Below are 15,894 nucleotides of genomic sequence, written 5' to 3'. Positions count from 1 at the left end.
CTGTTTTTTTTTTTTTTTTTTTTGCATTTGGTTCTAAAGAATACTATGAAACCACATGAGGAGCTCATTTATTCATTCATTTCAACATGGAGTTACTGAGCACTTCCCTGTGGCAGGCACATAGTGTTCTTATTAACATTAGTAAATATTAAGGTCATATGAGCTCGAGGATTCCAGAGGCTTCTGTCTCATTAAATAATCATCTTGGATCTTCACCTTTTCCTCTGAATACATTCTTGACAGCCTGTGGCCAGTTGTATCAGTTTCATAGTTATGTAGTTACATAATGGTAGCCCAGGAGAATGAATCAACAGGCTGGCTCCTCTGCTGGACCTGCAAAAGTAGTGTATTTGGTTTAAAATAGTAATAGGGAAACAAAGCATTTAAGATGGCATGAACACAGAGGTGCCTAGGTACCGTGACCCTGCCTCAGGATCACTTCCCAGCAATTGCTACAGCCTTATTCCTGCTGTGCCAGGCTCTGGGCCATCTGTTGTTTGAGCTCAGCTTTTGCCCCACACCCAGTTTTCCTGTTTGAATGATAGCTAGATGGGCTTACTGGGAGGCAAGTTATCATAACTATCTTTCATTTTCTTCTTAATTCACACCATGGTGAGAAAACCTGGTTGATGTTTGAATTGTAGCATTGTTGTTGAGGTCTCTCTCTGGGTAGATTCTAAAGAGTAGAAAGGCAATTTAACTTTATGACTCAAGTCACTAATAGGGGCAATGAAATGCACTCCATGACAGGATCAAAATCATTTCCCCTTTGAGTTATTCTCAGTGTTTGAGCAAGACATAGCAACACAGTATTGGCTTAGAAGCCAGAAAATGTGAGAAAACCTGTTTGAATTTTGTCATTAACATTTATGAAGTTGGACAGCTTTGACTTAAAATTTTTTTGTTGTTTTAATTAGTTATACATGACAGTAGAATGCACTTTGATACATCATATATAATGGAGTATAATTTCTCATTCTTCTGGTTTTACATGATGTAGAATCACACTGGTTATATAGTTGTATATGTACATAGGGTAATAATTCTGATTCAGTCTACTATCAGACATGATTTCTTCATCCAGATTTTTCCTGAAATCTATTAGTAATTAATGTGCTGGTTGAAAGAGTTTGAATATGTTAAGCATATATTATAGTTCCTATTAACTGTAGCCTTTATAGAACTCCTATGATAGTTGTTGTATAGAAAATACATGTCAATTAACGGCATACTCATTTGCATTACTGATTGTTATTTTATGTGAATCATGTCTCATCTCCCCAGCCCTCAGAAGCACCAAAATAATACGGCAGACTGTGTATGTGTGTCTTCTCCTCCAGGAAGTGATCCCTGGCTTCTTCCCTTGTATCTCACAATACTTCCTTCATATCATTATATTTACCAGTTTTGCACCTGTTTTCTCTGTTGAATGGTGACCTTATTGAAGATGTTCCGGGAACCATGTCTTAATCTCAGTCCCTGCCCAACTTCTGGCCCACAGAAGGTGTGATCAACGTGTTTTTTTAATGAGTAAATGAATGCGCATGGCTGTGCATGTGGTGAATCCCATAAGGTAATTGCAGTGCTTGCTGACAATGAACTTAGGGTTCTTTCAGATTTGGATCCTAACTCAACTTCACTCTCTGACTCCCTTTGGGGATTTGTAATAGAATTTGAAGTTCATGTGTCCCACTTACTTTACCACCTAGGAAAATTACCCGGACTTGATATTTTATTCTAACTTTGACAGTGAGTTTAAATACATCTCAGGTTACTCTCTCTCCCTACCTTTAGCCACACAGAGAGTATAAGCCACACCTAGCAGTGTCCTTCATTGGGACTGTGAACTTCTTAGCTTCCCACAGAGTCCCAGTCCATGACAAAAATCTGAAACCAGTTCTGGGTTGAGTTGAATGGGATGATTTTCATTTCAGGTTTTGGTGCAAAGGCCTTGGCATAATGGTCATAGGATCAGATGGTCCTATTATTTGTATTATTTAACGGGTGCCACTTGACAAGACAGCCAAGTAGAGAAAATGGTCCATGTGCTAAGAAAAGGAAGAAGAAATAGAGAAAAAGTGGAAACATATCTTGTTGCTTTCACCTAGGTAGCATTCCTTCACTAGTTTTTAGAAAATGACTTTTAAATAATTAGAGATCTTTCATTTGAAGAGTGAAAGAAAAAAAAATCCACTATGACTTATTTTTAACCTAAGACAAGAAGGGGATTTATTAACCCAGGTAATTGAGGAGTCAAGGGCACGTTAGCTTCAGGCACAGCTGTATCCACGGAAATAATGATGATGTTGAAAATCTCTGAGTCATCAGTTTTCTTTCACATGGTGGCAAAATGGCTGAAGGAGTCCTTAGACTCACAGCATTCCTGCCCATACTATCAGTACTTCTATCAGAGAGTAGACAAATCTTGATCATTTGTTCCCTGCTCAGCCCCACTCACATGACGTGAAAGAAGTGCTCCCATGGCAGTCAGGTGGCTTGTCCTGACTGGCCCACAAATAAGGAATGCCAGGCAGGCCAAAGTCCTGGGCATTCACTACATTTTGCTATCCTAGATTATTATGTTATGGGATTCTCTTGTTCCATCTTGTTCTCTGGCTGTTTTTTTTCCTGTGTTTGAACAAATTACACATATATTCCCAAGGCCTTTTTCTATATAAAAAAGATCTTTTCTTTGTTCTACGTGTTCTCTCTCCTGATCATCTTTTCCTTGCCTGCTCAGGTATCTTTTCACAGAAGAGAGCCTCATCTCTCTCCCAGGCATCTACCTTTGTCAGAGAAAGCTTCAGATCATCTCCATCTGAGGCCCTGCAGGCACTGCAACTTCAAATATCTTAAAACTAAATTGGCCGCCCTCTTGCCCCACGTGTTGTGTTTCTCCTCCTAGGTCCCTTAATCAGACCCCGAGCCACATCCTTTTTATCTTTTTCCAGAGTCCTGTCCTCATAGTTGTTTTTGACTCTTTCCTCTGTGTATAATTTCTCCTTCATGTTAACGCTTGTAGTTCTTTATTGTGGTGTCTTTCTTGGATTCATTTCCTTCATTCTGGTTTTATAGATCTTGGCATATTTACTTCATTTACACCACCGTTATTGAGGCTTCTTGATGGGAGAGTGATATTGCTTATTTATCTGTACTCTTTTTTTTCCTGGTTGTCATCCTCTATCTTCCCCACCCTCTTCTTCTCCCATCAATATTATACCCAGACTTCAATGATTCAATAAATACTTGTAGAAAGAAGGAAATAATTAATGCAAAGTGTAGTATAATTCTGTGGCTGTTATACTTGATATTGTTAAAGAAAACCAGAGCCTGATAGCATTTAAAGTAGTGAAATCATATTTTAGTCAGAAACTAACGTGATAGGTATGAGGTATGTATTAGGGTTCTCCAGAGAAACAATTTCTCCAGAGGAGCTTTCTCTCTCATATATATATGAAAGAAATGGAGAAAGAGGCGGGAGAGAGAGAGAGAGAAATGGAGAAAGAGAGAGGTGGGAGAGAGAGAGAGCGACAGCGAGTGTAAGCGTGAGCGCACAAGCATGTGAATGAGGGATTCATTGTAAGGTACTGGCTCCAACAACTGTGTTGGAGGCTGAAAGTCCCACCGTCTGCTGTCACCTGGTTAATTCCTGGAGTCATGCATCGGCCAGCTGAGCCACACTGGCTCTGTCATTTTTGAGTCTAGCAATGATGCTCCTGGGTGTCTTCATGGTGATGAATAAACTATATCCACTTTCTCTTCTGCAATGGTATCTGGGTATTTTCTCCATCTATTAGCTTAGGATTCCCTATTATCAGCCCCAGGGAAGACTGTTAATAGAGAAAAAGACTATTAATTGAGCAGTCAGTTTGCTGTGTCCTCTTCTAGGGCCAGTGGTTAGCTGTCATCCTAAACCCAATGGAGAGAGTAAGTTGAATAAAGAGCAACTTTAGATGCATACTTAGACATTAAAAAAAAAGAAGATATGAAAAATTGTGCTCTATATGTATTGTATATGACTGTAATGCATTCCACTGTTGTCGTGTATTTAAAAAAAATTAAAAAATCAATAAAAAAAAGAAGGTGAATTTTCTGTAAGGTAATTGCAATCTGGCTTTGACAGTTGTGTGCATCTTGCTGTATTTGGTATTTTTTAATTTTTCCTTTGTAAGCAATAGTGGTTTCTTTGTATCAAAATCTGACATTTTAACTTTCATTGTTTCTGTTATGAAGGGAATTACAGCACCTTATGTGAAACAACTCAACTTTTTAGTTCTCAAAACCATTCCTAGTGTACTAGTCAGCTCAGCGGCCATAATATAATACCATAGCCCAAGTGGCTTAACCAGCAGATATTTATTTTCTCACAGTTCTAGAGACTGGAAGTCAAGATGCAAAGGAGGTGTTGTTTGGGGAGGGCTCTCTCTTTGGGTTGCAAATGTGCCCTTCTCCTGGTGACCTCATATAGCAGAGAAAGCCAACAAGCAAATTCTCTGGTGTCCCTTCCTATAAGAACATAGATCCCATGAGATCAGGCCCCTCATGAGCTCATCTAACCCTAATTACCTACCAAAGTCCCCATCTTCAAATATGATCACATTGGGTGGTTAGGGATGCAACATAAGAGTTTTTTTGGGGGCAATTCAGTCCCTAGAACATAGTTAAGGTTTTAGTGGGGCTTCAGGACTGGCTAGAATGTGCAAAGAACTTTTCCCTATTTTATTTATTAAAAGATAGACACTTCTACTTGAGTAAATGTTTATTTTCACATGCTATAGTTCTTATAGCATGTATTAGTATTTGGTTTGTTTTATATTCTTTGTTATAATGCAAGTATATGGAAGATAATTTAGAGTTAAAATGTGTTTGAGAATAAAAAGTTATTTTTTTTCCAGATTTTTTTTTTTCTTTTTTTGGAGTACTGGGGATTGAACCTAGTCATTTTCTATGAACCTAGTCATTTTCTATCACTGAGCCACACCTCCAGCCCTTTTTATTTTTTATTTTGAGACCACATCTCACTAAGTTGCCCAGACTGGCCTTGAATTTGCAGTCCTCCTTTTTTTCTAGGGCAGATTCTATTCCTCATTAAGAATTATTACATTTCAAAAATACTATTTTCAAAACTTCATATGATAAAGAAAAGCTATCAGTGAGAAGAAAGCATATTTAGTTTCTTTTAGAGACACATTTTAAAATAATTTTATATGTTAGGATTATTATTGCTCTGTAGAGGAGGGATGAATTTCTTTACTATGAAACTGTGGGGGACCAGGTGTTTATCTGTAAGAAATTCGATAGGTACTCTGATAGCTCCCATAAAAATCCATTCAAACTAAAAAATAAATAAAGAAAGTGGGAGGGAATATTGAGAATTTGAAATTGTCTCAAAACCCTTTGTTTGAATGCTGATGATATGTTTTTATTTATTTCTATTTATTTATTTATGCTTTGCAGTGCTGGGATCAAACCGAGTGCCTTGTGCATGCTAGGCAAGAGCGCCGCTAAGGCCCACCCCAGCACAGTTTTTACTTATTTATTTATTATTATTATTATTTTTAATACCTTTTTTTTTTTTTTTTTTACTTATTTTTATGTGGTGTTGAGGATCAAACTCAGGGCCTTGCATGACCTAGGCCAGTGCTCTACCGCTGAGTCACAACCCCAGCCCCACTTTTTATTTATTTATTTTTAAAAGTCTTTGCACACATCCAGGCCAATCTGTAATTTTTATCTGGTATCAGCAGGCTGTTGATTAAGATGACTTTGTGCTATTTTTTTTTTCTAGGTTTAAAGAGGTATGGACTATTTCCTTATTTTAAGGGTCTGTACATTTCTGTAGTGGGTTTTGGCTGAACTATTCAATGCCTCTTTGTTCATGTGCTTTTATAGTATTAACATGTTGTGTTATCGGGTTTATTCTGTTTCAGTGTTTATCTGCTGCAGAGATCTTTTCCCTTCATGGATTTTCAAATGCCTCCCAGATAACCAGCTCAAACTTCTCGGCCATCTGTCCCGCACTTGTACAACAGCTAAGCTTCCACCCCTGTACAGATCGGTCCAAGCACAAAACAAAACCAAGCCTCTCAGAAGGTACATTGAAGCATTTTCTCTCCCTTATTTGAAAAGTCTTTGAATCAGTATGAAATGATGCTAATATGCTTCTTTTTCTGTTTTTTTCTCCTTTTAGTTAATCTACTTACATTTTGAAAGTAGTTAGAATTAAAATTCATTTAAAATTCATAAGTAATGATCTTGTACTTGTGGACTCAAAATTATACTGAGTATCACTTAAAGACTTTGTAAACCTTAATCCTTGATTTTAAACAATATATACTTTATGCTATGCTGTACATATTGGATTGCATATCAATTATTTGTCTTATAGTTAATTGTTAGTTTCCATCACCTTTTGCTTACCATGTTATTTTTATTTTTGTATCACATTGTTCTAAAACTTGCCAGTGTATCTGCTATTGTCAGTGAAGGGATAAGGGAACTAGATTAAAGCTTAAGGGATGGAGTTATTAATCTTTTAATAATCTTAGATGAAAAAAAATGTTAGCAATGATTGCAAGGGTCTATAACAGTATTGCCATAAGCACTCCATTTTTAAGGAACAATCTGCTGTGAACAGATTTTAAAATATAAGAAAAGTAATTGTTGCTTAATATACAGTTCACATGCTTAAGAACGTGGAATAGTACTTTCATCAGTGAAATAAACCAGTTGTTCAATGGTTCTATTTCCCAGTTATATGCAATTTCTCAATATCCCAAAATTGTTTACTTGTTCCACCTGGGTATTTAAATTTTCATTTTTAAATTAGCTTATTCATGCAATAAGTGTTTTCTGCATTAAGGATTCATTAATGAATATGAAGAATAATTTCCTGCCTTTCTGGGGCTTATCCCATAGTAGAGAAGAAAAATAATACACATTTAAACAAATAAGAGAATGTAGTTTCAGAGCATTGCATCCTCAGAAGAAAATAAAATAGGTAAGGCAGAGAAGGTAGTGTGGGTGGATGAGATTTTAGATGTTCAAGGGGTGAGATTACATCTGAGTAGAGTCCTGGCTGAGGAGGAGTGGGCCATTGCAGATCCTCTGTGGGCAGAGCTTTCTTGGTAGAGGGAGCAGACGGTGTAGCTTGGAAGTGAGCTTGGCTGAGGAAGGAACAGCAAGAAGGCCTGTGTGTCTGCATAGTGAGGGGACAGAGATAGACGGAAGTGTTGTCCTGGAAGCAGAGGACACCAGATGGGGGAGGCCTGCGAGGGTGTGGTCCAACTGATTGGAGTTTGTTGTGAATAGAGTGTGAGGCCAACATGGAATTCTAAACTGGGAGTGCCACAATTTTATTTGAATCCTTAAGGGGGAATTCTGCTTTCGATTTGAAGAGTGCATTGTCATGGGGCAAGAGCAAAAGCAAGGGCATTGGTCAGGAGGCTATTGCCAGGGGTGGATGCTCAAGATATGGGAACTTGGACTAAGGTAGAGAAAAATCAAACTAGGGAGAAGGGGTCAGATGCAGAATGGATTTTGGAGACTGTGATAAAGTGGTTTGCTTCTGGGGCAGATGTGGGAAAGAGAAAGATGAGTCAAGGTTTGAGCCAGAGAAGCTGAATACATGGTTGTATCCATTTCTGGGGATGAAGACTAGGGAGGAGCCATTCATTGTAGACAAAAGGGAGTGGTGAGGATTAAGAATATTTGGCACAGTCAGCCTTATGTATTGATATAGACCCATAAGTGGAGATATCTAGTAGGTAATGGTGTGCACACAGTTGAGTTCAAAGGAAAGATCGAGATAGGAGATTCAATATCATAGAGGTGGCATTTCAAGATGCTGGTCTGAGCAAGTTCATCAAACATGAGTATACATAGATACTGGAAGGAGAGTAAATATAGAGAAAACAAGAGGAGACTCAACAAAGAACTATCATTTAACCTACTTTTGGATTGCTTTGTATGTATGTGTCAATCCTCTATATGTGAACAACAATAATAACGACTAACAATAGCCAGATTCTGTGGTATTTTCTATTCAACAGATACCAAATACTTTACATACATTAACTCATTTAATATACACCTTTCTGATGTAGAAACTTGCTCTTATAGGCAAGAAAACTGAGGTACAAGGACTTGAAATCCTTTGCTCAAAGAAAGTTACACAACTTGTGTTTGGGAGAGCCAGATTCAACCCTAGTTGTCTTGTCTTCAAAATCCATGTTCTCATTTATCTTCTATATTAATACATATGAAGAATAGAAATCATCAAGCATACGTTATCAACTTAATTATCAGTTCTGTGAATAAAAATAATTTCAATTTTGAACCAATAGCAATTGTGAATAATTGCTAATTATTCAAGCAAATATTTTGCTAGAGAACATCTATATTTCGATACAGCCTGTTTAGCGATACAGTTTATACTTTACACTCAAAAGTGAATTTTGCAAATGCTTTAATATTCTAACATTTGCTAGTAGTATAGACAATAATAGGACAGACTGTGAAGACAGCTCACCTGGGCTCAAATTCCAGCTTTGTAAGTATCCAGCTGTGTTGGGCACATGACTTTAATCCCTTGATGTCTCGGTTTCCTCATCTAAAACAGTTCCTTTCTCATAGGGCTGTTATAAGGATTAAATAACTTAATGTTTGACAAGTACTTAGAATGGCACATAAATACTATTAGTACTGTTAAATAAAATATGTCTTTTTTAAAAAATAAAATATATCTAACATGATATAATTCTGAGTACAAGAAGCTAGACTTCAGAAAAAGGAAATCTCCTATTCTGTGTAGGTAATTACCTATATGCAAAAGTGATTTTAACCTTAACTGCTCAAAGGTTACTCCAGTTCAGAAACCAAAAGATGAAAACAGGGAAGTCGGAAGCAGGAATTCTAGGGTCAATATTGTAAAGTCATAAAGGGAAAAGTCAACAATTCTTAATTACAAGACCGGAAAGGAACCTAATACTTGAATTGAGGACCCAATATCAAGACAGAGTACTTGGCACTACTAATCTATTTAATTTGGCAATATATTTCCTTTTTGATGTGACAATCAATTGTTTTATGTCAGTGCAGTTGTATGATCTTAAGCAACTTATTTGATGTCTCTATGCCTCAGCCATCTCATTGGAAAAATGGATGTAAGAGCTCTTCTCCTATAGATTATTGGGAGCATCATGAGTTAATATATATAAGTGCCCTGGGCACAGTAGTACAATTATGTCTTTGTTCTTATATAAGCCTACTCAGGTTCACTCTATTCTCTTGCCCTTGTCCAGTGCTATTTTCTCACAAGGAAAAGTTCTTCAAAATGATTAACTGCACCACCAACTCACAGGCTAGCTAAGACAATCAGATGAGATTATGTGTATGAAGTTGCTTTGGAAGATTCCAAATCTTGATATACCAGTTCATTTAATAGAGAGACAAGTTTGAGTACATCCAAGGGAATAAAAAATCAAAATAAAAGCAATAATGGGGTCATGATAAAAGAATTTTTTTCAGTGTGTTTATTTTGATATTTCAGCAGGAAGATAAAATAGCCTCATTTCTTGGAGATCTTACATTGTGTGATTTTTTTGAAGTCCTATATATATATGTATGTATGTATATATATAAAGTCATATCAATGAGTGTAAGAGACTAATAGTAAATTCAAATCTCTAGGAGAGAAATGAATTACATTTTAGCAATAACTTCATGGCCCCAAAGAGTTCACAGATCATTGTTTAATTCAGATTATAAATAAGAATAATAGAATTTTATTACAAGATTATTCTGTTCAAACCAATGACCTAGGCCCACACTCCTGAGTTAGTGGCTTCCATAGGCATAATAACCAGAGGTAGGAGACAGACCAGGGCACCTAACTCCAAGTTTATTGTTTTTTTCGCTGTACAACAATGATCTAAATGGATTAAAATTTACATGATGATATATTTACTACATTTTTTGGAAAGAATAATAAACAACATTTATTGAAGTCTTGCTATGTTATAAGAATAGCATTTGTTTTATTTTATTCTTATAAAAACTCTGAGATAGGAGCTGTTTTTATCTGCAATTTAAATAACAGGGGCTCAGTGAAGTCAAGGACAAGCCTATGATAGTCGTAAAGGGAAGAGTTGGGTTTTAAGTATAAGTCCCCTGCCTCCAGAGTTTTCATTGTTAAACACCATCTGTGCTGCTTGCTCTTTGAGTGGGACCAGGTAGAAATTGAAGTTTAGACTGTTTATAAATCTGTAAAGTTGGTGGGGCTGGGAGAATAGTTTTATGTTCAAAGGCTTGTGTAGTACATGACAGGTCCTGAGTTTGATTCCAAGCACTACTAAACAAAACAAAACAAAAAAATACCCCAAAAACCAAAAACCAACCCCTCTTCCAACAAAACCAGCCAACCAATGAAAAACAATAGCAACAAAACCCCTATAAAATGGGGATAATAATAAAATCATATTTCATAATTTACAAAGTGGGGATAATAATGCTAGCTATCTCATACAGCTGTTGTAATAAATAGATGAGTTAAAAAATAAGTGAACTTCTTTGACCCACACAGTGGGCATTCGGTAAATGTTAGCTATTGTTACTGATATTCCTTGAAGTCTATTAAAATGGTTCCGAATTCATATAAAGTATCCTCTCTGAAACAGATCCTTAGAGTAAGTCCTAGGGGTAAATGGAAAAGTACAAGGAAAATGTTCATACCAGTTCTTTCTTTGGTGTTTCTTAGGTGAGTGGAAAAATAGATTTTTATTTTTTCAAATTATGGCTTACCAATACATGAAGGGACATCTCTATGCAATGTCCCTAGCATGCGATGACTTATATTCCCAGATTCTCAAATAGTTCTGATAAATGTCCACAAAGGCAAGGAAGATTAAAAAGATGGGATAAGGAGATGAATTGATTTTTTTTTTTGTTTTTTGACCAATCGACTTCAAACAAATAGCTGTGAGAATCTTGTTGAGCAAGAGACTGTTGCCTCGGGGAGGAAGAAAACAGAAAACAGGCTTTCCGGAGGAGACCATGTTGAGGAGAAAGGTATAGGAAGGGTGGTTTGGAATAGGGGCATGAGTTATCATTTTTATGTCTTGGTATAATAGTTTGAAGGCCTTGTCAATCAAAGGGAGGGAGTCCAGACAGAAAGCTGTCATATTGCATCAAGTGAAGGAGTGAGAGATGGCAGGACCCGTACTCCCACAAGCACGAAGAATGAGAAGCTGAAAGTTAGAGATATCTAAAGCAGAATTGATAGGCTTTGGTCACCAATTGTCTATGGAATTGACTAGTGGAGATGGACAAATTGAAATTGATCCTGGTATTTCTTCTATTTATGGAGGTACTAAGTGAATTTGGAACAAGATTTCTCAGGGGAAGCTGATGAGTTTGATAAGTATGTGACTTTTCCTCTACTCAGTAGTAAAAAAAAAAAAAAAAAATTGTCTTTTTATTTTTCAACATGTAGACATCTTGTCTACCCAATAAGATTAGAAGTGTGTGTTGATGAATAAATGTGTGAAGGCTGGTGATAGGATTGAGGGCCATTTGTGTTAAGGGAAATTACTAGTGGAGTCTGAGGGGAGTGCACCGGTATTGTTTTTGGTGATAAGTTAGTAAATGGGAATGAGGTGGGTTGTTGAAGACTTTGTAGGGCATGGCCAGGGTCTGGAGCTGATAGTAGAGAGTCTGGAGAAGACAGAGTCATTGTGTCAGTGCTTGATGGTTCTTATAGTGAGATTTGGCCATTTATTCTCTGTCCTTTTCATTTAGTACATGGCCCTGTGTGTGTGCATGGGCACACAATTTTTCCAGCTCCCCACATGGAAAATTGAAAGCTTCTTTTTAGGAGAAACCATGGTTTGGTTCAGATTCTAGGCTCCATGAATATTTGCTAAGTGTTTTTATTCATGGATACTGGACTAGAATAATGGTGAGTAATCTTGTATTCATGAGGCATCATTCAGGATACATTTTTACAGTTTTGTTGAATCCTTTGGCCTTTTTAAAAGTTGGATGACCTCTACAGGAATAATGAAGCATGGGGCTAAAGATGGGTGCTCAGGAGCCAGACGATCTGGGTTGGAAAGCCAGCTTCCTGTCTGTGTGACTGGGGCAGCTTACTTGAACCCTCTATGCTTTGGTTCCTCAACTGTCTGAAGGAGTTAGTAATAGTGGTGCTCATCTCACAGGGCTCTGTGAGGAGCAAATGAATTCATACCTGTTGATGGCTTAGCACAGTACTGGCACATGGCAAATGTCCACTGAGCTTTAGCTGTCACCAGTGAATTCCTCTGAGAGTGCCATGAGAAAATTGGTCCAATATTTAAAAGTATTTTCTATGTATTTTAAAGAAATGGCAGTAGAGGCAGCTTTCTCCTCTTTCATACTGTTCTCTGTGTACAGTGTGTGGGGCCATCAGCAAAGCCACTCATTTCAGGGTTCCAGTGGCATGTTGTGTCTCAGTCTGCACTGCATATGTTTCACTTGCATTTCCATTTTTTCCTTAAACTGATTTCTCTAGATCAAGAGGGAAAATTGAGGCCCAGTGGTCATAGGTCACATCTACCCTTAGCTCTAGAACTTTGGACAGCATTTGTTCATTTCACTCTAGGCAACACTTACTGAGTACCTGTTGACCAACAGGCCCTGGGTGTCCAAAGATGAAAGATGCGCCACTTCCATCTGTCACAAGAATCTCTGCCTTGATCTGGGCCTGGCAAGGTGAACTGTGCAATGCAGCCACCTTCCCTCCAGCCCCACAGGAAGTACTCACTTCCTGTGTCTCATGCACTAGGTCTTGGGAGGCCTCAGGGAGTGGGGGGCTTAGGTGCTTCTGTCTTCTCCCAGGAGGTGCATTCAGGAGTCTGCAGACAAATGCTTATGACAAGCTCAGCTTCCGCAGTGATGTTCACCTGGAGGCTAACCCACCCTACCTCACCTCTACCCCTGCCCTTTGCACATCATCCCATACCTTTTCCTTGAAACTCACACTTCCTTTATCTTCATACAAAAGCTGAAAATTGAAAGCTTCTTTTTAGGAGAAACTATGGTTTGGTCCAGATTCTAGGCTCCATGAATAGTAGTAGGCCTTGAGTCACAGATGAAACTCAGTGGCGTAGAGCCCGTGGACCTCAGACTCTTGGTCACTGTTCCAGATATTTTCCAAGTTCTTGAAAGTTATAAAACTCTTTGATCCCATAATGATGATTTAAGACAGATTGAAGGTCAGACACTATTTCTCTTAATGTTTATTATGCTGTTATATGCTCTCAGTTTTCTGTATAATTTTCATTGTAAAAATTTTGTTTTAACAAAGATTTCCATTTCAAGCTTTCAAAGAAGAAGTTTTTTCCAAGTGATGTACAGTAAGGTTTCATTTGGCTCCTTGGCTCTGATTAATTGTGACTTCCTTTTCCCTCTGACCCACAGTTTGGGGATATGGATTCCTGTCAGTGACAATTATTAACCTGGCATCTCTCCTTGGATTAATTTTGACTCCACTGATAAAGAAGTCTTATTTCCCAAAAATTTTGACCTATTTTGTGGGACTGGCTATTGGGACCCTTTTTTCAAATGCAATTTTCCAACTTATTCCAGAGGTAAGGATGTTGACTGTTGGTTTCTATGAATAATTGTTTCTCTTAAATGCATTAGCATTTTATACAGTTTTAACCTCCATAATTCTCTCAGAATTTTACGGTCTGGTTTATAGTGTTTTGGAAAAGAGAAAGCTGAATCATAGCAAATGTAAAAGCTTGTCTGAAGCTGCAGTGGCTGTCAGTGTCAGAGACAAAATTAATATTCTAGGAGGCCAGCCACCAGGACGTGCTCAGACATCTCTGGGACACCTCTGAGGGCCGTTAACACTTTATTGTGCTTCGCATTTGGGTGAATTTAATTTTTCTGGGCACTGTTTCATTATTTATTTATTTATTTCCTTAAGAGCATGCAATGTCAGGTTTACTGAAGATATACCACAAAAGGCCCTTCTATATTTACTACCAGAGGATCAGTGAGAGCATCATTAACAACCCTTTTCCTTCTTTTTTGATTGAAGGAAAAAAAATCAATTGTGGGCCAATAAATAAATAGCAACTTATTTTTTTCTTTGATAAAATGTGCTATTGACCTGATATTGATTACCATGCACTATTCAATTATTCAACAAGTGGTATGTATGTTTTATTTCATGTAATATATATACTGTCTCTTATACACANGAGAGAGAGAGAGAGAGAGAGAGAGAGATACAACCTGTAAACAGAGACAAAATAATATTTCAGGAAGTTTTAGAAAATTACTAAAACCTTGTTGAGTTTTCACAGCCCTCTATGGAAATGGGAGTACAACTTCTTAGAGTTATAGATTTTATTATTATTGTTTGATACAGGAAGAACGTAGGAGAGGATTTACTTCAAACCTTCAATTATAGAGAGGAAAATTAAAATCCAAGAGAATTAAATGACTTAATATACAATTGACTAGTATTATAGCTAAGTTGACAGTGCAGGTTTTATGACTAAAAATAAATTTTATACATTTAATATAACACAATACTATATGTATTTATCATCTCTCTTGCTTTGAAGTCCAGTGAAATTAAACAAATGGGTCAGGGAAGTAGCTCAGTGGTGGAGAACTTGCCTAGCATGTGTAAGGCTCTGGGTTCAGTTCACAGCACCAAATACATAGATACACACTCACAGGCACACACACACACACACACACACACACAGAGAGAGAGATTAAACAAACTAGTATTACTAGAGATTTTAGACTAGAGACTAGAGATTTTACATCTATGATTTTAAGGTTTTATATTTTATTGAAAATGTTCTAGTATAAAGAATCTGGTTGGGTACAGTGGCACATGCCTGTAATCCTAGGGGCTTGGGAGGCCGAGGCAGGAAGATCACAAGTTCAAAGACAACCTTAGCAATTTAGTGAAGCCCTAAGGATTTACAAGATCCTGTCTGAAAACATTTATAAAAAAAACTTCTGGGGATATGGCTCAGTGCTTAAGTGGCCATGGGTTCAGTTTCTGATACCTCCACCCCCCGCCAAAAAAAATCTGTATTTGTAATAATACCTCAAGCTGGGTGCAGTGGTGTAGTCCTGTAATCCCAGTCGCTCAGGAGACTGAGGCAGGAGGATCATGGGTTTAAAGCCTGTCTCAGCAAGAGCAAGGCACTGAGCAACTCAGTGAGATCCTGTCTCTAAATAAAATACAAAATAAGGCTGGGAATGTAGCTCAGTGGTTAAGTGTCTCTGGGTTCAATCCCCAGTAGCCCCACTTCACTCTCCCCAAAAAATAATACCACAAATTTAGATTTTTTTTTTTTTTTTTTTTTTTACTTTTCACATATTAACTCTCTGCCCCTATTTTATTTAAGTTAATGTTTCCATGTGTTAGGGACAGCTTGACTCTTTGTGACTTCAAACTCCAACTCTTGTCTTTTTGTCCTCTACAATGGATTATTTCATTCTCATCTTTCTCTGTGTGTGTGTGGTGGGGCAGTGGGGGAGAGATCTCTTTACTCTGGATATCATGGGAAAATGTACTACTTTTAGAGAAAGTGGGTAGTCAATATCTCCTTTGTCTTCATTACCTAGATCTACTATTATCTCATAAAGATGAGAATCAGTGCTGCTTCTTCACTGCTAAAAATTGACTTTTTCAAAACCATATTGCCCTAGGTGTTCTAGGGAAGAAACTATGAGATCATCTAGTGGCTTTATTTAATGGGATGACTTCTGGTTGTAAGATTTCTTTGCCATCCCATAGGATTTGGCTCCTCAAATTTCAGAATATTTGTTTTGTGATTTTGGCAGGTGAGTTCCTGATATTACTTGGATGTGAAGGTGGAC

General features: G+C 37.5%; 1 protein-coding gene across 3 annotated transcripts in view; it reads left to right on the top strand.

Moving 5' to 3' along the window:
- The window catches only part of Slc39a8 (solute carrier family 39 member 8), a 72,965-nt gene that overhangs the window by 17,926 nt on the left and 39,145 nt on the right, over nucleotides 1-15,894 (top strand). For all 3 annotated transcript variants that reach the window (XM_048813665.1, XM_048813666.1, XM_015484600.2), the window contains 2 exons: nucleotides 5,931-6,093; nucleotides 13,456-13,625. In XM_048813665.1, the coding sequence (XP_048669622.1) occupies nucleotides 5,931-6,093; nucleotides 13,456-13,625 (333 nt within the window). The remainder of the gene's footprint in view (nucleotides 1-5,930; nucleotides 6,094-13,455; nucleotides 13,626-15,894) is intronic.

This window comes from Marmota marmota, unplaced genomic scaffold (assembly GCF_001458135.2).
Source record: "Marmota marmota marmota unplaced genomic scaffold, marMar, whole genome shotgun sequence".
NCBI classification, from domain to species: Eukaryota; Metazoa; Chordata; class Mammalia; order Rodentia; family Sciuridae; genus Marmota; species Marmota marmota.
This window is presented reverse-complemented; position numbering and strand designations above follow the sequence as displayed.